This window comes from Myotis davidii, unplaced genomic scaffold, assembly GCF_000327345.1.
Source record: "Myotis davidii unplaced genomic scaffold, ASM32734v1 scaffold242, whole genome shotgun sequence".
Classification (NCBI taxonomy): domain Eukaryota; kingdom Metazoa; phylum Chordata; class Mammalia; order Chiroptera; family Vespertilionidae; genus Myotis; species Myotis davidii.
In genome coordinates, this window is record NW_006295821.1 from 1,832,141 (window position 1) to 1,857,796 (window position 25,656).

The 25,656-nt window shown below is 45.8% G+C and overlaps 1 protein-coding gene and 1 long non-coding RNA gene across 2 annotated transcripts in view; one reads left to right on the forward strand and one right to left on the reverse strand.

The window, feature by feature from the left end:
• Positions 1-10,458: 10,458 nt before the first annotated feature.
• Positions 10,459-25,656, forward strand: part of RAB20 (RAB20, member RAS oncogene family) — a 26,833-nt gene continuing 11,635 nt past the window's right edge. Inside the window, exon 1 of the mRNA XM_006770694.2 lies at positions 10,459-10,671. Coding sequence (XP_006770757.1) covers positions 10,500-10,671 — 172 coding nt within the window. The 5' untranslated portion in view covers positions 10,459-10,499. The remainder of the gene's footprint in view (positions 10,672-25,656) is intronic.
• On the reverse strand, positions 15,948-16,697 carry LOC107184227. Its single transcript, XR_001515051.1, has 2 exons — positions 16,642-16,697; positions 15,948-16,510 (listed from the first exon to the last, which is right to left on the reverse strand). It is a non-coding gene; the product is annotated as an uncharacterized LOC107184227 (long non-coding RNA).

Genomic DNA, 25,656 nt, shown 5'->3' on the forward strand with positions numbered 1-25,656 from the left:
GCACTCCTCCTGGCTCTTACACAGGGAATGCAGTACTGTCTTCATATGGTTAAAAACTATAGGAAGCATCTGGGAACACATTTATTCCCTTTGGGTAGTCCAAAAAAAGAATTATATTAGTCTGCTCAGGTGACTACAACAGAATACCACAGACTGGCTAGCTTATTAAACAACATAAATCTCTTCTCACGGTTCTGGAGGCTGGAAGTCCAAGCTCAAGGTACTGGCAGAATCATCAGTGTCTGTTGAGAGCCCGCTTCCTAGTTCATAGGTGGCCTTCCTCTCCCTGCCCTCACAGGGGGAAAGGGTTAAGGACCTCCTGGGTCTCTGTTATAAGGGCACTCATCCCATCCGTGAGGGCTCTGCCTGTATGACACAATCTCCTCCCAAATGCCCCACCTCCTACTACCATCCCCTTGAGGTTAGGATTTCAACATTATGAATTTTGGGATGACACAAATATTCAGACGATAACAAGTTTGTATCTTTACATCTTGGAAATGAAAACTAGATTACACAATAAAGTGCAGGAATCTTTGCATGTCTCCTACTAAGGAAACCCTGAGACTAAGTGCTGGCCTTAGCACAACCCAATGAGCCTTGAGCAAATGCCTATAATGAGCTTAGCTCTGTGCACCATTCAGCCCTGAAGAATGATCCTTCTGGTCAAACACTAAACAAGGTGGGTCCCTATGGACTCACAGACCTGGTATGAGATTATTTTAGCCCAATCAGTGTGGCTTAGTGGTTGAGCGTCAACCTATGAACAGGAGGTCATGGTTGCGGGCTCAATCCCCAATATGGGGCTTGCAGGAGGCAGCTGATCAATGATTCTCCCTCATCATTGAGGTTTCTCTCTCTCTCCCTTTATCTCTGAAATCAATAAAAATCTATTTTTAAAAAAGATTATTTTAAACTGAAGACATTTGAGAAGCAGCTTATGCAAAAGGAGCTGCCTTTATCTGACTGAAAGCAGGGCCTTCCAAGAGTGACGCAGCCACAAATCCCCTCTCCCGCTCACACAGGCTGAGACATTGTGTAAGCGAACATTTTCACAACTGTCACACCTCCCATTTGCTCCCCTAATAGTTCATCTGTCTCCCCATAGGATCCCTTGCTGCCCCCCACCCCCCTTAAGTTGATATAAAAACCCCTATATATCCAGCTGTTTACCCAAGTGCACTCATATCCCTGTGAATAAAACATGTTTTAGTTTCTCCCGTTAATCTGTCTATTGTTAACTTTCAGGCCCCCAACCTGAGATCTAAGTTGATAGAGGAGGTTTTTCTTCCCAACAGGCCAAACTTCAAATGGGGAGGAGGCCATTGTGGGGTGGGCAACAGTTGTCTGCTTCTCCATTTCTGCCCACATGTGGGGTGTTCTGATTGTCTCTTCCCTTTAAGGTCCCCACTTCATAATGATGCAATTTGGAGAAATTTACCAGAACTATGAAATCTTGAGATTGAACGGTTGCTTAAGCTCCTGAGTTATAGCACTGGCTTAACATCCTGAGATAAGTGTCACAATCTCTTGGAGCAGAAAAACATTCATTGTGTCTTGTTTATTTTTCAGGAATTCTGGGTCTATAAGAAGGTCTGGTTTTACAAGTCCGCTCTTGGCAAGATTTAGGTTTGATTCCAGTGGGGCCAAAGTTCTATTCCAAGGACGTCTAGCCAACATGATATGTAGTAGAAGTTTCAATGCACATATAAAGATTTATAGGATACTTTGCACATGGGTGGTGAGTTTATTTAAAAAGCAAACACAGCCCTACCTGGCTTGGCTCAGTGGATAGAGTGTCACCCTGCGGACTGAAGGGTCCCAGGTTTGATGCCGGCCAAGGGCACATGCCTGGGTTGTGAGCTCGATCCCAGTCGGGGGTGTGCAGGAGGCGGCCAAACAATGATTCTCTCTCATCATTGATGTTTCTATCTCTCTCTCCCTCTCCCTTCCTCTCTGAAATCAATAAATATATTTAAAAAATAAATAAAAAGCAAACACATGTGATGGAGGGTAGATACCTAGGGAAGCAAAGGGACATGTGATAGGAGGTGGGAGAGGCCAGGGTTACAGATTTTCAAGAAGGAAGTTGGAAACCGGGTCTAAGGCCACAAATGGGTTGAAAAACTGGAAAGACTTGGATTGGTCACGGGTGACGTGGGTGAGAGCAGTTTCCGGGTGGGTGTGTGGGGGAGCAGGTTCCTGGAGGAAGTGGTACAGTGGGTGTTAATGAGCATTGTTGGGAGAGAGATGGAGAAATGACAGTTGCCCAGAGGAGGAACGTTGCCTCTTTTCCTAACCCTACATATCATCCCTGAAAATTTGAGCTAAGAATTAGTGAGGAGTAAGAAAATGAGAAATGTACAGGATGAGAAGAGGAATATTTTTAAGTGGGCGTATCCATTAAAAAATCAGGACAAGTAATATTTTCAAAGAGTAATTTTTTTCCTTTTTAAAAAATACATTTTCATTTATTTTTTTAGAGAGGAAAGGAGAAGGAGAGAGAGAGAGAGAAAGAAAGAGGGAGAGAGAGAGAAAGAGACACCGAAGCACCCTGACCTGGGATCCAGTCCACAATCTGGGCATGTGCCCTAACCGGGAATGGAACTGGAGACCTTTCAGTGCCCAGAAGTGCATGGCTCAGTGGGTGGAGTGTAGGCCTGTGCATTGAAAGCTTGAAGGATCGAGAGTTCGATTCCTGGTTAAGGGCATGTGCCTGGGTTGCAGGTTAACTCTGGGTTGTTCCTCTTGGGATGCATAGGGGAGGCAACCAATCCATGTGTCTCCCTCCCTCCCTCCCTCCCTCCCTCCCTCTTAAAAAGCAATGGAAAAAATATCCTCAGGTGAGGATTAACTACAACAACAAAAAACCAAAAAACCCTCTGCTCCTTTCCTTGGTCATTTGTGATCAGATTCTCCATCCATTGCAAGGCTGACCATCAGTGAGATGGAAGAGGTAACAGTGGACATATTAGCGCAACTTAGAAAACACTTTCATGTACAATGTTTTAAAAAAAATTCAAAATTTGCTCAATTACTGAAAAATTGAAAGCAATTCGAGTTCCTTTTTCTGTCTGCATGGGGAAGTTCGCATTGTTCTGCAAGAGGAAGTTGAAAGAAAAACTTAAACCTAAATATTAGGCGACAGGGAAGGATGAAGGTGCTCAGGGCTTTGAGAACAGCTGGCCTACCCCGAGGAAAACCATCCCTGTAGCTATATCCTAAACACTAAAAAGAACTGCAGGGAATGACCAGATGTTAAGGACCCCAAGTCTTAAAGGAGCGCAGAAGAGGGGTCCTTTGTTTAGTTGTGCCCAGGTGAAACCATGGGCTCCGAAAGAGAAGGGGCTTCCCCACAGTGGGCTAGAGACCAAGGAGTGGTGGGAAGCCAGGGTGGCTGTAAGCTCCAGAGCACCCACAGCCACACCCCTATCCAGCTGAGGCTGAGACCTGACAGACAGAGACCCTGCCCTGCAGCCGTGCTGACCGGTACCCCTTCTTTCTTTGTCCCTGGAAGCCCTTTCAAAGTCCTTCCCAGAGGTACATGTCTCCCATGACAAGGTTTCAGACTTGAAGATCAGTCAGAGGCAAGGCATAGACCAATTACATGGATCTGTTACCCAAAAGAGGGAAAAAAGCTGTCATGTCTCTGCATCTAGATTTCTACCCCAACGAGGAATGCTCGGCTAGAGATCTAGAGATGGGGCAGCTGGCCGTGGGGTCCCCTACCGAACAGTAGCACCAGCAACACCTCAAGGAGCCAGGCCTGCCTTGATCTGGGACTTCCAGCCTTCAGAACTGTGAATAAATAAATTCCTGTTGGTTAAGCTGCCCAGTCTGTGGTACTTGTTATAGCAGCCGGAGCAAACGAATGCACCAGGGAAAAAGTGGTCCGTGTCCTTGTCCCCAAGGAACTTGGAGAAAGAAATATAAAGACCAGCATCTACTTTGAGACAAAGAAGAGTGACTAGCAATGCTTAAAATGCTGTTAGGACAGAATAGATGACCCCCAGTGTGGGCTTTACCTATGGAATTACCCAGACGTGGATCGAGCTGAACTAGGGATAGAGAGAATGGGATGACCCGGAAGATACCATCACAGAAGGTGGTATAGTACTGATCCTGGACTAGTCATGTGACTCAGGGGCAGGAATAGTCCTAAACTTTGCCTGAAGCGTGTATGGTTGAGGGTTAGTGATAGCAGATGGTGCAGAGGGTAGACGAACAGAAGATGGGCTGATGGTGAACAAGACAGGATCTGAAAGCTCCCCTCCTGGGCTGAATGGCACCACACATATTTATTTCATTTTAGATGATTCCTTTCAGCAGAAATCTACCATTTTTGAAGTTTGTATTGATTTTGTTTCCAGATTTTTAAAACTCCATTAAATTTGCTCTGAAGTGTTAGGGTAATTTTTATAATAAATAGAGGATGAGCTGGTGGATGGCATGAAATAAAAATACATTCTGAAATCTAAGAGGAAATGGTCTTGGCAGATTGTTGATATAAAATAGCAGCCGGTACTGCAGTTGTTACCTCATTATAGCTTTTGATATTTTGTTATGCCTTTTTGAAGCAGGGAAAGGAGTTTCCCAACAACTAGATTCTCCTCCCAACCCCCAATCTATGTATCGGATGTCTGTGCCTAACAGTCCTTCTGTTCACTCAGCAGTCCCGCAAAGGACCCGGGGCACCGATGTCCCAGTTCTGGATTGTTGTAGAGAATCCAGACCCTGCTCATTAGCTCCAGGGTGGGATGGAAGAGGATGAAGAGAGGTCTAAGAGAAAGAGCAGAAACTTGGGAGGGGGTGGGTATCTGAAATTGAAAGGTAAAACAGACTCAATAAGTACCTAGTAGTTCCTGCTCAAGCTGGGGTACTTTGTCATTCCCAAGGACCTGATTCATCCTATTGAGTGTGGACCCTGCTGGCAGAGGGGATGCTAGTAGAATTGGGGCAGGAGGGGAGGGTGGGTAGGGGCTCCCCACAGAGGAGGAAATAAGGGAGCTGACATGTATTGTGCACTCCCTGTGTAAAGGGTCACACACTCACAGCAACACTGATGGAGCAGTACCATCCGGTGTTGATAGATAAGGAAACTGAAGGGCAGGACCATTAGGGGCATTTGCCCAGAGTTGCTTACTAAAAAGTGGCCAATCTTGATTGGAAATCCAGATCCTCTCATGCTCTTTCCTTTCACCCAGCTGAGCCCAGGCCTTTAGCAGGAAACTGAGGGAGGGGACCAAGATAGATATTGAAATGGCCAAAAACTATGCAGGAAAAGTTGGTACATTTGGTTAGATGCAAGCACAAAATGTTTGTGTGATAAAAAATAAAACTCATCATAAACAAGATTGACATACTTACATGAACAAATCCTATATAATAAAAGCCTAATATGCAAATTGACCAAACAACAGAATGACTGGTCGCTATGACGTGCACTCACCACCAGGGGGCAGATGCTCAGTGCAGGAGCTACCCCCAGCCTGCAAGCCCCAGGCCAGCCGAGGTGGGTGCCAGTGGGAGCCCCCCATCACTCCGTCGGTTGCCCTACAGATGAGTCCTAATCACTGGCCAGGCCTAGGGACCCTACCTGTGCACAAATTTCATGCACCGGGCCTCTAGTATATACATATAAGCTTTTACATATTGCATAGCAAAGGAACTTATTTACAAATGTTTATAACTTACATGTTTTGTATTTATATATGTTTGAAATTTATTTACATATGATACACATATGATTCCCAATTTCTTATTTTGAAGAATGTCAAACCTATTGTAGACCCTAATTTTAAAATGTGTATAGGTTATAAATAGGCAATTAACTACAAGAGCAAACCACTAAGGACCAATAGATTTAAAAAAAAAATTGATCTTACTGATGATTAAAGAAATGCAAATGAAAATGAGATATATTTCCACCCACTGCATGAGTAAAGATCAAACTTTATCACCCAATGTTGACAAGGTGTTGGGCAAGCAGGATAAATAACACACACACACACACACGCACACACACACACACACCACACTGCTATTCTTCTCTGTAGTGACCCTTGCAGATGTTATTACCACCAACACATGTGTCTGCCGAACCCAGTGAGATTATCAGTTAGATTTGGCACATAATTCAGACCTATTGATGGGAGAAAATAATATTTTTGGCATTGATGTATTTTGAACAGTATCAATTGAATTTGTTACATGTATCCCTCCTCCTCTTTTCATAATTAGAGGTTTTTTATCTAGGTACAGAATGACTCAGATTAAAGACTACATTTCACAATCTTCCTTACGGTTAGGTAGGGTCAGATGACTAACTTCTGGTCAATGGTATGTAAGCAAAAGTGTCATGTGCCAACAGGTTGCCCTCTGTCCACTCTTCTTACTCCTGCTGCTTGGAATATGGTGTGATGGCTGGCGCTCTAACCAGGATCGTGAGGATGAGAGTCACCTCTTGTCTGGCAGAGCCCGCTGGCAGCTGGAAGGAGTCCTGAGGATTTTGTTGAACCCCCTGCATCCACTCTCAGACCTCATTCTCTATCTACCTCCCTGCTCTATTTTTGTCCCTTTAACTCTTAATCATTTAGGACACTGTGTATTTTGCTTGTTTATTTTGTTGGCTGTCTTTCTCACTGCTCTATCCCTGTGTCAGGGCTAAGTGCTTCAATTCCTATCTGCTGAATGAATACATAATAGATAGGCAAGTTTTTTTGTTTGTTTTATTTTTATTTTTATGCATTAACTAGAGGCCTGATTCACGAAATTCATGCAAGGGGCTCAGCCCTCGAAGCTCTGGCTTCGTCCAGAAGGTCATCCGTCTAATTAGCATATTACGCTTTTTTTTTATAATAGATTGAGAGAGAGAGAGAGAGAGAAATGTCAATTCATTGTTCCACTTATTTATGGATTCATTAGTTGTTTCTTTTCAATATATTTTTATTGAGTTCAGAGTGGAAGAGAGAGAGAGGGAGAGAGAGAGAGAGAATCATTAATTGCCTGCCTCCTCCATGCACCACACTGGGGAAAGAGCCTGCAACCCAGGCATGTGCCCTGACTGGGAATGGAATTGTGACCTCCTGGTTCATAGGTCCACACATAACCACTGAGCTACGCTGGCCGGGCTATTGATTGTTTTTTGTATGTGCCCTGACTGGGGATCGAACCCACAACCTTGGCATATCAGGACTATGCTCTAACTAACTGAGCTACCTGGCAAAGGCCTCGTGTGTTTTCAAGGAAAGCAATTTAAAAGGTAGAATTGTTCTACAACAAAGTACCTAGGAATGCTCCCAAGCTACTTTGCAAAATCTGTGAGAAGAAACCACATTTTCTTATTTCTTTTACTTTAACTGTAGACAGTCCCCAAATTGCTCAGTTTGAATCCCTTTGAAAAAGAAATTACATACTTTTCTTGGCCTTAGGTACGTTTCATCTAGCAATTGGAAAAAGGATAACCCTGTTAGGCCAGTGATTTAAATCCAGGCAAAATAAACACCGCACTTGGCATGTAAGTAGCTAGTTTAAACAGACTCTTCACTCTGAGCTTACCCCTTCCTCAGTTCTGCTTCATGAGTATGAATAAGGCCATTGACCATCTTTTAGAAAATTTTTAAGAGTGGTGGAAAGTTGGAGACATTCTCCTGGTTAAATTTAGTTGGTTTTTTTTTCCATGTGCTGTACAATTAAAAAAAAAATTTTTTTAAACAAACTTGCTGAGTGAATTCACATGCCAGGCACTGGGGCTAGGTGCTGGAAGTCCCTCCCTTCCCCAGACCCTGCTCTGAATGCAGCAGTTTTTCAAGTGGAGAAAACATTGGGTTAATCAACAAATGTATTCAAATAGGCTTTGATTGACTATGTTCCAGTTCTAGGCACTTGGGAGACACCAGAGAACAAAACACAAAGATCTCATTCCCATGGGCCTACATTCCCATATTTACTGAATAATGGATTGTGCTGAGAAAGGTGTAGTGAGCTGGGACACAGAATTAGCTTAAAACACGCGCCCTGTCTCTAGGGAATTGTTAAATTACTACAGGAACGAACAATAAGATAATGGTGAATAAAATGAGCCAGTTAGGAATTCTCACAGGCAAAACTGCATGGAAGAGGCTGAGAGGGTGGTGGGAAGGCAGAGAAAAGAACCGGAAAGGGCTCACCAGAGGTGGTGATGGTGGTGGTGGTGGTGGGGTGGTGATTTGAGGAAGGGTGCCTAGGATGTTGGTCACCCACACACATACAGGACTAGGGGGATTTTCAAGTAAGGCAAGCTGCATGAGTGAGGGTGTAGAGCATGGCTGATTGTGATGTGTTTGCAAGGCATCACTTCTGGCCTCACCAGGTTGGTGACTTTACCCATTCTTTCCTGACTCAAAGCTTTCTTGAGCAACTATTATGTGCTAGATACTCTTCGCCAGGCCTAGTGGTGAGCAAAACAGAAAAAGTTTCTTCCTCGTGGAGCTTACATTCTGGAGAGGAAGCTGGCACATCTAAACATGTGAATAAGCAAGACAATTTTAGATAGTGGCAAGAAAATAAAGCAGGATAGGGCCATAAAGGGAAAGGGGGTGGGAAAGCTATCATAGAAAAGGGTGACCAGTGTGTGTGTGTGTGGTGGGGAGCAGGTAATTGTGGGCAGAGTTCCAACTTGTGGATTAGGAAGTAGAGAGCATGGCAGGTCTCTGAACAAAGTGGTAGTTAGGAAAGGTAAGTCTAACAGTAACCTGTCATGCATGAGATGAGCAATGGATGAGATGCCCTCACACCTCTGCCCCATCTGAGTTTCAGAGCACTTACCGAAGAGGGCCATGGGTCCCATTCCCTCTTACAGAGGACACATAGTGGCCTCAGCCCACACTGTTACTGGGAAAAGGAGGAGACCTCAACCTCTGAGCCACACAGGCCAGGCACAAACCATTTACCCTTAAGTGTCCTTGGTTTAGGGAAGATAGGATTTACTAGGTGTCTGCAAACTGTCTTAGTTTGCCTATTCAGCTTGTCCTGGAATTTTCCTAGCTTCTCACTTTTCTATAACAACACCGTCTACTGGTGTTCAAACTAGAGCTCCCAGTTCTGCATCAGCATTCTCTAAAATAAATACCAAATCCCACATGCTGAATATTTTAGAAGCATTTCAAGGTCTACTCTATTAAAAAAGGAAGGAGGAAAGATTTTGCTAATAGTCATTGCAAGTGCCAAAGTCAAATTTTCACTCTAAAGTTTTAAATGGCGATGGCTGTCCATTTTTCAGATCCAACATTAAATGGTTTCTTGTAAAAATGACCAAAACAAACAAACAACAACAAAATGACACTAGAAACCTCTCCTTTACAGTCTTTCCTCTTCCCCAGCTTTCTAACCATTAACAGTCAGAATCTTAGTGTTATAGGTGATGGGAACGGCACCAGGTGGAGTCAGACCAAACCTGGGTTCAGCAACCTTGGGACTTGGGCTCTGGCTAGGAAAGAATTCAGAGCCAAGACCCAAACTGTACGAAAACATTTATTTGGTAAACCACAGAGGTAGGAATAACTTTTTCCACGTTATAGTGGTGAAGGAAGGGCCCTTGGAGCTTGGGAGTGAGAAAGCTGATGGTAAGGTGCCTGGGTCAGGGAGAGGCACCAGCATGTTCTGGGGGAGGGCGAGCACACTGGGTCCTCAGTCCTCAGGGTTTTCAGGGTGGAGGTTTTAGGGGAGATCCCAGGAGAAGATCTGAATAGCATATTCAGCAGTTTTCCAGGTGTGGCCTTTCAGGGTTGTGGTCTCCACTGATTGATTGGACCCACAGGGGCAGGGGCTCATTATTCAATGCAGCTGGTCCTGAGGGTGACCTGGGATTTGTTGCTTTTCTGGGGAGCTGAAAACAACTGAGGTACAGATGTTATCTCCAGGGAGGAAAGGTCAGGGGGGCCAAACCTCTGGAGCAGCACTGTGCTAGGCACCAGGAGCTTTTCACCCTGGTGATCTTCCATACCTGGTGTCTAACTGCCTACATGACACCAGGATGGGTTTTCCAAGATGCTCATTTAATGTGAGCTTTTATAATCACCTTGACTAGTGTCTACGTTTGCACACAGAGATAAGGAAATCGACGCGGCGGGGAAAGCCGTGGGTGGACTGGGCGGCCAGGGCCCCCCTTCACTCATTTAATGTGAGCTTTTATAATCACCTTGACTAGTGTCTACGTTTGCACACAGAGATAAGGAAATCGAAGCGGCGGGGAAAGCCCTGGGTGGACTGGGCGGCCAGGGCCCCCCTCAGGGCTCAGAGGTCACCAGTGCCAGGAAACCAGGTGGAAAGGGGGCGGCGGGAAGTGAAAGGGCGGGGCCCGGCGGCCCGGAGGGAAATTTTAATTTTGCAGTATAATAAAAGTATAATTGTTCTGTGCAATTCCCTTAGCAGTGTTTTTATATGATACTAAAGGCCCAGTGCACAAAAATTTGTGCACCGGCGCGCGGTCCCGGAGGGGAGGGGGGGCTGTCTGCGCGAACATGAGGAAGCCTGACGGGAAGATCGTGCTTCTGGGGGACATGAACGTGGGAAAGACGTCGCTGCTGCAGAGGTACATGGAGCGGCGCTTCGCGGACACGGTCAGCACGGTGGGCGGCGCCTTCTACCTGAAGCAGTGGCGCTCCTACCACATCTCCATTTGGGACACCGCAGGTGAGGGCGCCTCCCGGGCCCCCAGCGTCCCGGAGCCCCGCGGGGACCGGGCGAGGGCTCCGGCCTTGGGTAGCGTCCCCAGGGCCCGGGTCCTCCAGAGCAGGGGTCCTCCTAGGCAGGGCCCCCAGGGCCCGTTCCCCAGGGCGGGCGTCCCGGTTACCTACAGGGTCCCCTCCTCCCACGGCAGGTGACCGCATTTCAGGGATCAGGCACCGTGCACGTTCCCACTTGTTGTCCTCTGCTGGTTGGGAAACTCCGAGTGTTCAACCTCGCGGGGTATTTAGTGACGATGCGGTCGAGCTTAGAAAGCACCGGTGGCTCCAGGGAGGAGCCCTGTCCCTTGTGTGCCCCAGGGTGGTGTCTGGCTGCAGAGCGCCAGGGGCCTGCCCTGAGCCTGCAGGTGATGGCCCCACTCACTTAAGTGCTATCGCAAACATTTCTCATTTGATATCCGCAGCAACCTTGGTGGGTGAGCAAGGCGAGTGTAGTAACCCCCCCCCCGCCCCGCTTTTTGTTTTTTAAAAAGAGGAAACTGAGGCAGGAGCCTTCTCCTGCAAGGTTCAGTCAGGAAAGTAGGAAGCACAACTCAAGTGTCTCCTCGCTCAGTCCCAAGCATATCTGCATCTTCCCGTTTCTTTATCACCTGCTTGATCTCGGCTCTCATATGTTATGGAACTTGGAGCGGTTTTCTGCAGCAGCGTTTTTATGCTAGGTAATGAATTATTTTTAGTGTGTGTAGTACTTATGATTTTCCAAAAGTACAACTTAGAAGATCTTGATTCAAGGGTTCAGTTTACAATGGCAATATAGTGTTGCAATAGAATATAGGTCCTTCCCCACGAAAAAGGATAAGTAAATAAGAATCTAAATAGTATGGCATGTTTTCCGTGGACATTCTTTTTAGAAACCTGCAACTTTAAGGTCTGACTTTTTAACTGTCAGCACTTTAAACATGACATAAATACCCAAAGGTCCTGTCTAGACTTTTAAAACGGCCAGCTTGGGCACACCCGTCTGCCAAATAAACACGATTTTAACTAATTCTCTATTTCACTTCTCTTCCTTCCTTCCTCCTTTTTATTGCCGTCCTTTTTGTTATTATGGCAGTTAATGTCTTGACTAATTTATTACAATCACGCTGTAAAAATAGCATCTTCCCTGCTCTTTGCTCCAGTTCAGGGCCACAGAGTGAGGTTCTCGAAGATCCTTTACGCCTAAGCTGACACTAGCACTAAGCCTTTGGTAGCCATGGATCGCAGGCTCTAGAAGTCAAATCAAATCAAATCAAATCAACAGGACTCATCTGCTTGTTTTGGACATGGCTGGCCCTTTAGTTCCTTTTGATGACTGGGTGGACCTCTCTGCTGTACTCGGTTTACAGAGGATAATGCAGAGATGGCACTGGGGACCCAAACCGAGAGCCCTGCGGTGGCCACCGTGAGAACCTGCCCTTCACCACCAGGTCCTGGTGTTTCTGAAACAGGAGCTGACCTGAGGTGTCAGATCCCGCACCCCGGCCTCTGTGGTGAGGCGTCGCAGGGTCATTTTGGCTGGTCACTTTCTTCTTTACTGATAAGGACACGATGCAGCCAGAATCTCGATCACCGGAGGGTTTGTAATACAGCTAATGAGATGTCAGGATACTTTGTTGGGCTCCTTGGGGAGTGACTCATTTCCTGTCTGCCTAAGGTGCTGCCTCCTTGTTCCTGGAATCCCCAGCGTGAGCTCAGTCAGGTCCCTGGGCTGTGGGGGCGGCCAGGCCCCTTCTCCCCATTGTCAACCTCCTGTGTACACATGCTTAGGCTCAGAGTCAGCAGTCACACAAGCTACTTCTGTGCCTGGCTCCCGGTGACTGGGGTTATGGGCCACTTGGAGGGCAAGGAGGGCTATGAATATAGATACCTTTTCAGTCATCCTGTTGGGAATTCAGAAGTTGAACTTTTAAGGGATCTTCCTTTTGACTTGCTCTTATATTTTCTTTCTACTCCACATTGTTTTTTTAAGTTGTGTTCATTTAAATTTCCAAAACCGAGGCAGAAAGATGAGAAGAGCTAGAGCAGTGGTTCTCAACCTTCTGGCCCTTTAAATACAGTTACTCATGTGGTGACCCAACCATAAAATTATTTTCGTTGCTACTTCATAACTGTAATGTTGCTACTGTTATGAATCGTAATGTAAATATCTGATATGCAGGGTGGTCTTAGGCGACCTTTGTGAAAGGGTCGTTCGACCGCCAAAGGGGTCGCGACCCACAGTTGAGAACCGCTGAGCTAGTGCAACCGGTGGTTCGCAGACCACTACTGGTGGGCAGTGAAGTCCGAAAGGTTGGCGACTGCTGAGCTAGAGGAGGGACTGTTTTGTAATGCTGCTCTTGGTTGCATGGGGTGGGTGGGGTGGGAGTGTGCGAGTGTGGAGGGTATTAGGTTTTTTAATAGTAAAAGTGATAGTAAGGAGTGAGAGTTTCTGTTTTACTCTTGGCATGGATCTCATATGTGGAATCTAATGAACAACATAAACTAATGAACAAAAATAGACCCAGAGACATGGAGACATTGATCAGACTGTCAAACCTCAGAGGGAATGCAGGGCAAGGTGGAGAGGTCAATGAACTCATGTGTGTATGTGCATAACCCATGGACACGGACAGTAGGATGGTGAGGGCTTGTGGGGGTAGGGGTGTTGGAGAGGGCAATGGGGGAAAAGGGGACATATGTAATACTTTCAACAATAAAGATTTATTTAAAAAACAACAACAATGTACCTGGCTGCCTGAAGCCTGCAGGGCAGGGGAAGTTAGAAGGGGGAGCTTTGTCCAGGTGCGGGGACTCTCTTTCCGTTGTGCCTTCGTGGCTCCGCCCTTACCTACTTGGCAGCTGGATGTGGTCACCAGATATGATTTGCTAAGTCCCACAAGCAAAGGGAGGTTGGCCGGAGATGAGACAGAGCCCCAGCAGAACGTACTACTACCTGGGCAGCCTAAAAAGATGTTGCCCTCTGTTCAGCAAATGCAAACTAAGCCCCTACTGTGTACCTGGGCACTGTTTCAGGCTCCGCTCCACAGCAGCGATTTTCAGCCTTTTTTTCATCTCATGGCACACATAAACTAATTACTAAAATTCTGTGGCACACCTAAAAATATATCTTTTGCCCATCTGTAAAAAAAAAAAAGGTATAATTTTGATTCATTCACCTGGGTGGCTATTGTTGTGTTGGCTGTTGTCATTTTTTTAAATTGGAAAAGGGGTCAGTGCCCCTGACTAAATAGTCAGGTGTTGCATGTTTTGAAAATTCTTGCAGCACCCTGATTGAAAATCTCTGTTCTACAGCAATGACAAGCTGGCCAGGACCTCAGTTCCATGGGCTTTAAGCTTGAGAGGAGAGGCCAACAGAGGAAATAAGTGGCATCACTTCACACCTGATCGTTGTTTTGAAGAAAACACAGCAGGGCTATGAGAAAGTGACCGTGTGCCTTCATAGATCCCATCACCAGACCTGGAAGGCTTGACACCCTCCGTGTTTGTCCCTCATTTCTCAAGGCTGTAGCCCCTGGAGGGTGGGGGATAACGGCTTATGTTTACGTCCCCAGTATCTGTCCCATGAAGACTATTTCCTGACAATATATCTCCTTTCCTTCAGTTTCCAGCAACATGTTCCTCATTTCCCTTCGCCATGCTTTCACCTGTAGTCTGTTCATGCCGATTGAACTAACTATTCTCTAAGATGAACTCCATGCTCTCTACTTTGTTTTTCTAAATATATTTTTATTGATTTCAGAGAGGAAAGGAGAGGGAGAAAGAGAGATAGAAACATCAGTGATGAGAGAGAACCATTGATTGGCTGCCTCCTGCATGCCCCACACTGGGGATCAAGCCTGTAACTCAGGCACAGGCCCTGACCAGGAATTGAACTTTGACCTCCTGGTTCATAGGTCAACGCTCAACCACTGAGCCACACCGGTTGGCTGCTCCCTACTTCCTTGTCAGCCCTTAGTAGTACAGTACAGTAGGGGTTCTATGAACACCTCAAAGAAGTTATTATAGTGTTCTTGCACCTCCGTGTCGCTCACATGGCTGTGTGATCCCTCTGCGGTTTAGGGGGTGTTCTGTGGATTCCAGTACAGGGTGAGCAGTGCTATGGTCTGGCTGAAAACCGGTTTATTTTGAAACCTGAGCACCGGTCCTTATGCCGGGAGGCCCTGATCTTAAAAAACAGAACAAAACAGTTAACCTTATCCTTCTCAGTCTCGAATATTGAAGCTAAATATTCAGCTATTTGTACCCGAACCCTCCCTATCCCACTTTTAAAAGACTTGTGATTACACCAGGCTCATCCTGACAACCCAGTGTAATGTTGTTTTAAAGTCAGCTGGTTAGCAATTTTAATTTATCTGCACCCCTATTTCCCCCTTACCATGTCACATAGTATATTCATAGGCTCCAGGGGTTAGAGCAGAGCCATTGACCACATGTGTGACTTTGCGGCTGTGTCACCTCTGTCCCCCTCACTTTCCTTGCCTGTAGGTAGGGAAACAACTGTAGCACCCACCTAGAGTGTTGTCAGGAGTCAGTGAGTTAATATTGACAAAGTGCTTCCAATGAGGAATGAGGAAGCTTTGTGTTAGTGTTTGCTAAATGAACAATTGTCTCTTGGCCCTGGGTGACTAGAACAATGAGGGCCACCAGCAAACATGTCACAGAGGGAGAAGAGAGGGAAAAGTAATTCTGTGATACGTAGAGAGATCAAAGAGAGGGAAAATTCTGAGTAGTTGGTTTAAGATCTTCCTCTTGAACAATTTTCGTACAACCCAGGAGAGGAGCTGGTGTTCTGGGTTATGCAATCATGGTGCCTGGAAAAGGATGAATATAATTGCCCGTACCTGTGAAGTTAGCTAGGAGGGGCCCACATCTGCGAAGGATGGAGTGGCGCACAGGTGAACATGCTGGAGGAGACAGACTGTGCACGTGAGGACCGCAAGCCCATCATCTTTCTTCCAATCTGCACGGAAGCTGCAAGCCCAGCCCCGTAGGCAGCTGTTCTAGATCTAGCGGATGGCGGAGATGCCATTTCCAAAGTGATGCTGCTTGAGGTTGGAAAGGTGGCAGTGTTGTGAATGAGCCTAGAGACCAGTCTCTCTGACAGGGACCCCAGAGTTACTGACCATTGATCCGTTGGAATGGCCTGTGAGGACTGCATATTTTAAAAAGCTTTGAGAGATTGGTACAGAAGTGGGTAGATAGCCTAAAGCAAATGTGGAGCCGGGGTGGAGGACTTATCTCTTTTTTTTTTTTTTTTTTTAATGCCAGATGTTTATTCCCACCCCCAAGTGGGACTGCTCACATACACAACACACAGGCGTTGGCACCAGGGAGGACAGGGCTCTTTCCCAGCCTGTGGCCTCAAGTACGAGATGGGAGAGGAGGACGGCTTCTCTTTCCTGCCTTCAGTGGGGACAAACCCCACCTTTCTACCTCTCAGTCAAGGAGAGGCCATCTTGGTGACATGTTTTGTTGCAATTATTAGAGTAAGTGGAGAAGGGGTTGTCCCCACCATTATAGGTGTACATGGTAAAGGAGAGGTGCAGTTTGGATTAGGCCACAAGAAGGGGCAGGTGATACCCTCAGAAGCATGTGTGGGGGTGGGGAGAGGGAGGAGCAGTTACTGGGCTTCTGAGCTTCACAGTCCTTGGCATAGCAGGAAGGGCAGGGAGATGGATTTGGGGCTTATTGTTTGGCGTTGATGATGTCCACGAATTCAGGCTTGAGGGATGCACCACCCACGAGGAAGCCATCCACGTCAGGCTGGCATGCCAGCTCCTTGCAGTTTGCCCCAGTCACAGAACCTGGGAAGGGAGGAGTGAGGGTGAATGGTCAGGGATGGGATGGGCATACTCCATTCCCACCTCAATGTCTAAGGAAGGCTCAGTCTAGTTCCCAGCCCACCCTACCTCAGGCTGGAGCCAAACCCACTCACCTCCATAAATGATGCGGGTGCACTGAGCCACTGCATCAGAGACATTGGACTTAAGCTGATCTCCCCAGTGAAAGCCCCATTCATCACTTTGTAGCAGTTCTGGGCAGCCACGGCAATCTTGGGATCTAGCTTCTGCCTGGCGAAGTCAATGTAGGCGGTGGGGGGTGCACAGACCACCTCCGTGTCGGCCGGCACCTTGGCGGAGTTCAGGCAGGTGATGAGCTCCCCCAGGTTCACCTTCCGCCCATTCATCTTCCAGTTTCCCCTGACGAAGAACTTCCTGGAGGGCGCCATGTCGTCGCTGAAGCCGACACACTGAAGGTCAGCCTCCGACTTATCTCTTATTAGATTAGAGCAGCTGCTGAGTGGCTTATGAGGCCGTGATATGGCAATTCTCAGCCTGACAGTCAGTGTTTGTGTGACAGGAGAGCATCTGATAGGTTACATTCCCTTTCTCAGGTCAGAGGAATGACCTGGCCCCTCACCAGTCATTGTAAATAAAGTTTTATTGACACACAGCTGTGCCCAGCATTTACAGACTGTCTGTGGCTGCTTTCCCGTTGCAGTAGTGGAGCTGCATTGTTTTAACAGAGACTATGTAGCACAGAAAGACAAAACTATCTGTCCTTTGCAGAAGCAGTTTGCTGACCCCTGGTTTAAGTCATCCAAAGTGGAAAGCACTTCTCTAAAAATCTTCTGTAGTTACAGAAGCTCTCCAGTGTTTAGCATTCAATGATTGAGTAACTCATGATTCAGTTAAACGCAAGTAACATTCAAGTTTCCCCTGTGTGTGTCTGATCTGAACTAGACTAGGGTGAGGGTGAGGACCTGAATTTAAGACTAGCATGAGCTTCTGACAAAAATTCTTGGTAATAAATCTTAGTTGAGGTTTGGGATCTGGAAGCTAAACATGCAAAGCCTGTGATGTAGGAGGGTCCATAACTGTGTAGGGGAGTCCATGTCTTTGTAGGTGGGTCATGCCTTTGTAGGTGGGTCCATGTCTTTGAAGGTGGGCCCACATCTTTACTGAAGATTTTGAACGGGTGTCTTTGAGTGCAAGTCCTCCTTTGCAGAATTCTTCTGTTGTTGTTTTTTTATTTTTTATTTTTACCAAAAGCAGTGGCCTGAATATGAATGTGGATATTAAGATAGGTGGAAGGAAATCGACTGCTGGGTTCAGCAAGGCAGACAAAGTGCCATTGTACTGAGAGATTGCTGAGGACAAAGGCCACCTGTGAGCCACTGCACGTGCTGGGAGGTTCCCCAAGAGTCCTCCTGGAGGGGGCGCCAGGAATTCTGTGGGTGGGAAGAGGTATTAAGGCTCACTAGTGAGGTGTTAATTCAGGAGAATTTAACTAATAAGGTCAGTCATCTTCATTAACTAATAATGCCCGAATCACATTTAATCTCTCTGGAAGATAAGGGCATGCTTTGTTATTTTCAAGTTTGCAGGGGAAATAGAAACTCTCTGATTCCAAATTGAACTTTACCCCCCACTTGCTTCATTGAGACCTCATATAATTCCCTTTCTGCGAAAAAGACATTTCTCTCTCTCTCTCTCTCTCTCTCTCTCTCTCTCTCTCACACACACACACACACACACACACACACACACACACACACGATTAAACAACTGCTTATTCTTAGAATACTGGCCTAATCATTGTGATGACAGGCTTTCATGGTCCCGCCATCCTGTGCCATCGGCCTAGGCAGGTTCCGGTGTTCTTTTTACCCCGACTGACCCAGACTCCTGTCTCCTCTGTATGCTGCTGAGGGGTGTTTCTGTTGGGCCTCTGGATCCGTGAATGTCCCCCTTCAAAGCCCCTCCCAGCCTGGATTATCCTTCCTCCTCTTCTCCTGTAGCCGCGACAGGTGCCTTAGAACTTAGCCAAAGGCACTAGAGGCATTCCTCCTTTTATTCCATTTTACTTTATTGTGCTTCGCAGACATTGTATTTTCATCACCATTGAGGCAAGACCCTGTACCAGCAAAAAGATAAAACTCAACTGAAGGCTCAGAAGATGGTTAGTATTTTTTAGCAGTAAAGTATAGTTTAATTAGCTATGTCCATTGGGGTTTTGTTTTCTTTTTTTAAAAAGAGAGGTTTGTTTCTTTGTTTTTTTCCCTTTAATATGTTTATTGATTTCAGAGAGGAAGGGAGAGGGAGAGAGAGACTGAAACATCAATGATGAGAGAGAATCATTGATTGGCTGCCTCCTGCATGCCCCTACTGGGGATCAAGCCTGCAACCCGGACATGTGCCCTTGACTGGAATTGAACCACAGGCCGACGCTCTATCCACTGAGCCAAACCGGCTAGGGCCCATTGTGGTTTTCTTTAGGCATAATGTTATTATTCACAAAATAGACTGCAGTATAGTGTACACATAATTTTTATTTGTGGGAAAACAAAAAAAATGAGCGTGACTCACTTTATTGCAACATGCACTTTATTGCGATAGTCTGATATCAAGTCTGCAGTATCTTTGAGGTATGCCTGCATTTGTAATTCATCACATATGCCCATCTTCCTTCTGATCTCACTTCACTGATCTCTCTCTCCCTGGGAATATCCCCTCTCCTGGCAATGCCCAACTTGAGTTTTATCTCATCTTTCAGTGTCATGGTTTGTGAAGCAGCCCTTGGTCATTGTAGTGGAGGAAGAATTCCTCCTTCCTCCAGACTGTGCTACAGCATGACCTGGTGTTCTCTATTGTGTTCTGCCTGTTATCTGTTTTTGTTACCTGTTTGTTTTATCTCTGATTTATAACTCCTGGAGAGAAGATTGGGTTTTATTCATTTTTATGCTCTCTGTAGAATCTATCATTTTACTCTTCAGTATCCTTTTTAAAGCTAAGCTTTTGCTGAGTGAAATTGTTGAAAGCAATGGGAAAAGTTGGGTGTGTGTGTGCTGAAATGCATGGTTTTATTTTCTTAATGTATTGACTCTGAATGATAAAATCAGCGTAATAACACAGCTAAAATGAGGCCGTTGTGTACCTGGCGAGGAAGCACTGGTCTGCGGTGTTAGCTATATGTGTCTTTAACCAACTCTTGAGGGACTCATCTCTCTTTACTTTGATATCATTAAAAACCTATGTAGACACGAAGAGTAACACATCAGGACATCTGCTTCTGGGAAGATGGACCAGATGTGCTTTCCCCTACTCTCCCCACTCATTGCAGTCAAAACGTTTGGAAAGTTACATACAAAACAAACATAAGAAGATTCTGAACAGTGGAGAGAAGAAGGCAGACTGGCCAGGGGCCTTGAGGTCCAAGGAATGGCACAGTGAGGTGAGCTCCCGGGTTTTCTTTCTGCTTCATTTACCCCAGACGTGCAGGTGGCGTCAGAGGAGGCTGAGTTAGGGACTCGAGCTCTCATCCGCACCAGGTGGTAATGAGCCCTCCCACTTTGTGGTGCTGGTGGAGGCCATGTGGGGAGCTTGGACTTGTGCCCCCAACCTATCAGGAAAGTGCCCAGGCCTGCCCCAGCCCCCTGAGCCCCTCTGAGGTTGTACCAGAGGGAGCCAGCTAAAATGTAAGATCCAGAGTCTCATAGCACAGTATGATAATGCCCAGGTTTCCATCAAAACTCATTTAGTATGCAAAACCCAGGAAGATCTCAATCTGGATTTTAAAAAAGTCAGTCAGGTCCTGGTCAGTGTGGCTCAGTTGGTGAGGCATCATCCCGTACACTGAAAGGTTGCTGATTCGATTCCCAGTCAGGGCACATGCGTGGGTTGCAGGCTCAAACCCCTGTAGAGGGCATGCAGAAGGCAGCCAATCCGTGTCTTGTTCTCACATCAATGTTTCTCTCTCTCTCCTTCTTCCTTCCTCTCTCTGTAAAAATCAATAAAACGGTGGTCGGTACTGTTTGTAGCAAAGACGAGACCATTCTGACCATCGTAAAAGCCATTATTCGGCTTTGGAGTTATCGAAGATGCTTAATTTCCCGACGCAGCCGTGGTCATTGAAGTTGGCATATCCATTGTAGGTCACCATGTTACAGGGCAGGAATGGAAACTGTAGAGTCTGGCATAACCCTTAAAACTAGAACAGGATTTGAAGGACAGTTTTCTCAGCCTCTTCCTCTTTCAGATGAGGGGACAGACATAAGTTATTTGTCCCCCATCCAGTGGCTAGTTGATGGCTAGTTGGTGGCAGAACAGGGGCCAGAGCCAGGTCTGTGACTCAGCCACCCTTCCCTGCTGCCTTTCTCGCTGTTGCTGTCATGTACACTTATTTAATTTAGGGGCAACTGAGCTTTGAGAGTCTCCCTTTCTGCAGTCTGCTAAGAAACCAGGGCAGTGTTCCTGTGGAAAACTTGCTTGTGAAGTGTTTTCTGAAAGGTTTCCAGGTTGCTAATGGACAGCCCTTCCTGGAGGCTCCTGCTTGTATTAGTAGCAGGGCTTTCTACTGGCTTCCTGGGAACCAAATATCATGTTTCTGGGCCTAGCCTCTTTTTTTATTTTCCAGAGAGAGAGAGAGAGAGAGAGAGAAAGATATCAGTTGCCTCCCATATGCTCCCCGACTGGGGATTGAACCCGAAACCAGGTATATGTCCTGACCGGGAATTGAACCAGCAGCCTTTCTGGTGTACAGGATAATGCTCCAACCAACTGAGCCACCTGGCCAGGACTAGCCTCATTTATTTCTTAGAACTACTTTGTGTGGTTTGGCTCTTTTATCACCTCCCTTTTGCAGACCATGAAGCTAAGGCCCAGAGAGGTCACGCCGTTAGCTCAGGTTGCCCTGGGTGCTCAGGAGCCTGGCTTTGAGGTCTGCTTTTTGTCTTATGTTAGTCTCCGTTATGGCCTTTCTCTCTCTCCTCAAACAAACAAAATGTATACACTACTGGGAAACATGGAAAGCATGGGAAAATTGCTATCAGTTTGCATTTTTTTTTTATTTCTTTGTTTTCTGAAAACTAGAGGTGCACTTTAGCTAAATGCTGAATGTTACAATTTTAGTAAAAATTCTAAGCCAGGAAAAATTTCCAAATCAGGCATTTTCTTGAAGGACTCGTGACTTAAGTGGAATTAAATAAGTAATGCAATATAGCTGTTCAAGGCTGTTCTGTGTAATGCTAGTGCTAATACACCAAGTAGTGCCAAAAGGTTAGAATTATGGTATTACCTACTCCATTTTTCTGCCTTGAATTATTTAAAATAACACATTTGTTGCATCAGAAGAACACATTGTGCCATGTTCTAACTGAAGTTGCCTTAGCTAGTGCTCTCATGTTTATTTTTGTATTCTGCTAGACTATTTCCCTATTTATTTTAAAAAAATTTTAAATTTTATTATTAATAGCCTTCATAGGCGTCTAGTGGTAGATAAACATTTACACCTCATTTAAGAAGTTGTTTTGTTCTGGTTGCACCTGAAATGCTCACCTTTACCTGAAAGCAAGTGTTCAGATATGAAGAATAAACCTAATGGCATGTTTGTAATGCTGTTTGTATAGGCTGACTAGCTATCATGAAGCCCGGGGCCTTACAAAGTCCTTCAGGAATCCCCACAAAATCCTCTCCACAGCCTCCCCAAGATGAGGCTCTACCACAGATTCTGGCCCATTAGTAGCTGCTGCCTACATAGCACTTACTTTGTGCCAGGACAGTGTAACTCTCCATTGCAGCTCGTTAATCCTGTCTAGGACTCAAGCAGGTAGCCAGGTAGATCCCCTGTAAGTTCACATGAAGCCCGAAGGGGCTGAGCTGGCAAGCTGCCCTGGTGTTTTTGCACTTAGTCACCAGGCCCCGCTGTGTCCTTCACAGAAGTGACACCTACTCTAACATGAGAGTCAACCAGGACAGCGTGCTCAGATACGCAGTCTATGTGTGTGTACAGGATGTGACGGTACATTCTGTTTAGTGCACAGTGTGCCTGTGAACTGAAAAAAATGTTGCTGTGCCCAGAAGCGGTAAGTTAAAAATAGTTCCAACTTTGGAGCTGTCTCATAACTAACAAGATTAATGTATAAAAATGTCTGTTCAACCAGCACTTTACCATGTAGAATTATATGCACTTTATACTCGTTTTCATGTCTGAGATGTGCATTCTCATTTATACAGAGCCAGCTAATCCAGTATATTATGTGACTTGAGAGGGGAAGGGAGAGAGATAGAGAGAGAGAAACATCAGTGATGAGAGAGAACTATCAATTGGCTGCCTCCTGCATGCCCCCTGCCGAGATCAAGCCCAAAACCCCGGGCATGTGCTCTACACCAGGAATCGAACTGTGACCTCTTGGTTCCTGGGCTGATGCTCAACCACTGAGCCACGCCAGCTGGACTAAAGAACATCTTTAATGTGTATTTATTTTCATATCTGTTTGAGTGTTGTGATTTTGCCTTTTCTTAAAAATTGTCTTTTAACATGTGTCAGGGTGGAATTGCTTTAAAAAGTGCTTGACCCAATTTCGTTCTTGCTCTGATAGAAGTTAGAGGCCCTGCAGTGCCATTAAACCCGTATTGTTTGGCAGTTCCGTATCCAGGGTACTCATGTGAGCTGCTTAGTCTGAAGCGGGGGGTGTCCTTGAGCAGCTGCATGAGTATACTGGGCCTCTTTAAAGATCTGTAAAATGTGCACACAAACAGTGGGGAGAATAAAAGTGTGTGTGTGTGTGTGTGTGTGCATGCTTGTGAGTATACACGTGTGTTTATATGTGTGCACTTGTAGCTTGCCATTCTGCCCAGCAGAATGCAGTGAAATCTCACTCAGCGTCAGCTCTGATGGCAGTTCCTAGAAGGATCTGTAGCAGACTTGGTTACAGGAAGCGGATTTAGTTGACTCCATAAAAGTGGTGAGGACACGGAGGCCCAGGGAGGCTCAGGGACACCCGCATCAATAACCAAGACCGGAGGAAGCAGTTTCTCCTTTTTGACTGGCAGCCTGTCCTAAAAAATGAAGTCAGAATGAATGGAGGATGTTTTAAATATTTTCTAAGTTCATGTCATAACCGGCACTGTTCTGTGAGGATCTTGCATTGTGCGTAGGTAAGAATGGTGCGTGACCCTCATATCCCAGCGCTTTGCGAAGCAGCAGTGTGTGCAGTTGTGTTGTGCCTGGCTTTTTATAAACATTTTCTGTGCTGTTTGAGGACTTTGTTCTTACTCTTCAAAGCTGGCTGATGTTGTTTCCTTCACTGCACATCTTTCTTTAGCAGTGGCCAAAGCAACATTCCAAACCTAATTAATTTCCAATCTGATTAACTCCGGTTAGTTACTGTGTGGCCACAGGTCCCAGCAGCTCAAGAGTGGAGTTTTCCAAAGCCTGGCAAGGCCTTTCAGCTTCCCTTGGTTGAGGGACCTGCATCTACTTCATGGCTATTACCAGACACAAAATATCAGGAAGAAGGCAGCAGAGGGGTGAAGTGCAAAAAGGGCAAACTCAGGTGTGAGGTGCAGAGTCAGGTGTGTGAACACTGTATCTCATCTTGAATTGATGAGAGCTGCCCCGGACTGCTCCAGGCTTGACAGCATTTGGTCCAAAAGTGAAGTCTGTGGGCAGCGGCAACAGAACCCAAGCTCCACCCAGACCTCTGGATCAGAACCTGCATTTCAACCAAATCACCAGGTGATTCATGCCGGTTTAGGTAGATGAGCGGTAGCTTTGGGCTTGCTGCCACCTCGGGTAGAGGAGCAGGGTAGGGATAAGGCCTGAGTTTTCTCCTGTTCTTAGAAGGTACTATTTTTTTAAAAATATATTTTATTGATTTGTTACAGAGAGGAAGGGAGAGGGATAGAGAGTTAGAAACATCGATGAGAGAGAAACATCGATCAGCTGTCTCCTGCACACCCCTTACTGGGGATGTGCCCACAACCAAGGTACATGCCCTTGACCGGACTCCAACCTGGGACCTTTCAGTCCACAGGCTGACGCTCTATCCACTGAACCAAACCGGTTACGGCAGAAGGTACTATTTTTACATGCAATTCTCTCTCACACATATGGAATTTTTAAAATGGTGGTGAAATACACATAAAGTAAAATTTACTATTTCAATCATTTTTAAGTGTACAAGTTGGTGGCATTAAGTATATGCACATGTGCAAGCATCACTGATCATCTCCAAAATTTTTCTTCTTCGCAACTGAAGCTCAGTACCCATTACCCACCAACCCACACTCCTGCTTCCTCCAGCCCCTAGTAAGTGCCATTCTGTTTTCTGTCTCTATGAGTTCTGTCTATTCATAATTATTTAAAATTTCTACTTTCATATACAGCATATATTTAAATAGGATCAACTAAGCTCTAACAAAATGCTTCAATATGATTGATTTAAAAGGGTTTTTGAACTGTTAAATTAATAAAATTATATCTAGTATTCCCAGTGTTGATGAAAGTCCAAACCTATAGAAAAATGTCATAAAAGTTTATTTGAGCCAAACCTGAAGACATGACCAGTAGCCAAATCTCAGTGGATTAAGAAAATGCTCCGGAGAATGACAGTTTTATAGTTCTCTTTATGCATTTGCAATCAAAGGAGAAATGTAAGGAAGATTGCATGAAACTCGTGGTGGTTGATTAAGTAGGCGGGAGAAAAAGTGGGGAAATATCTAGTGTTGGATGAACAAAATGGTGAGACACATACTTCCTTTACTTTGGTGGGTATAGGATAGTTAACATTTGCTGTAAATAGACATGGGGTCATGGCAACACAACACTGAGTTTTGTGGTCTTGTGCTCTGGTGCCAGTGGTGCCTGTGAGGGGTGTGGAAAAGAAAATTACTCCTGACATTCCAAAGGTATATTACCCTAGATGCATAAGGATAATGGATAGGGTGGATTATGGTAGAGATTGACCTTTGCTAAGGAAGCTACAGGCCTGGGATTTGACTACCCATCATTACCTGCCTTAGGAATTTACGATCAGACCCTCCTGTGGGGTTACTTTTGGTCACCGAGCTTGTCAGGCCTGCCATGTGACCCACCTGAGCTCGTCAGGCCTGCTCTGTAGTCCCTTTTACATTCATACCAGGTGTCCCCCGTCATCCCTGAAGGCATT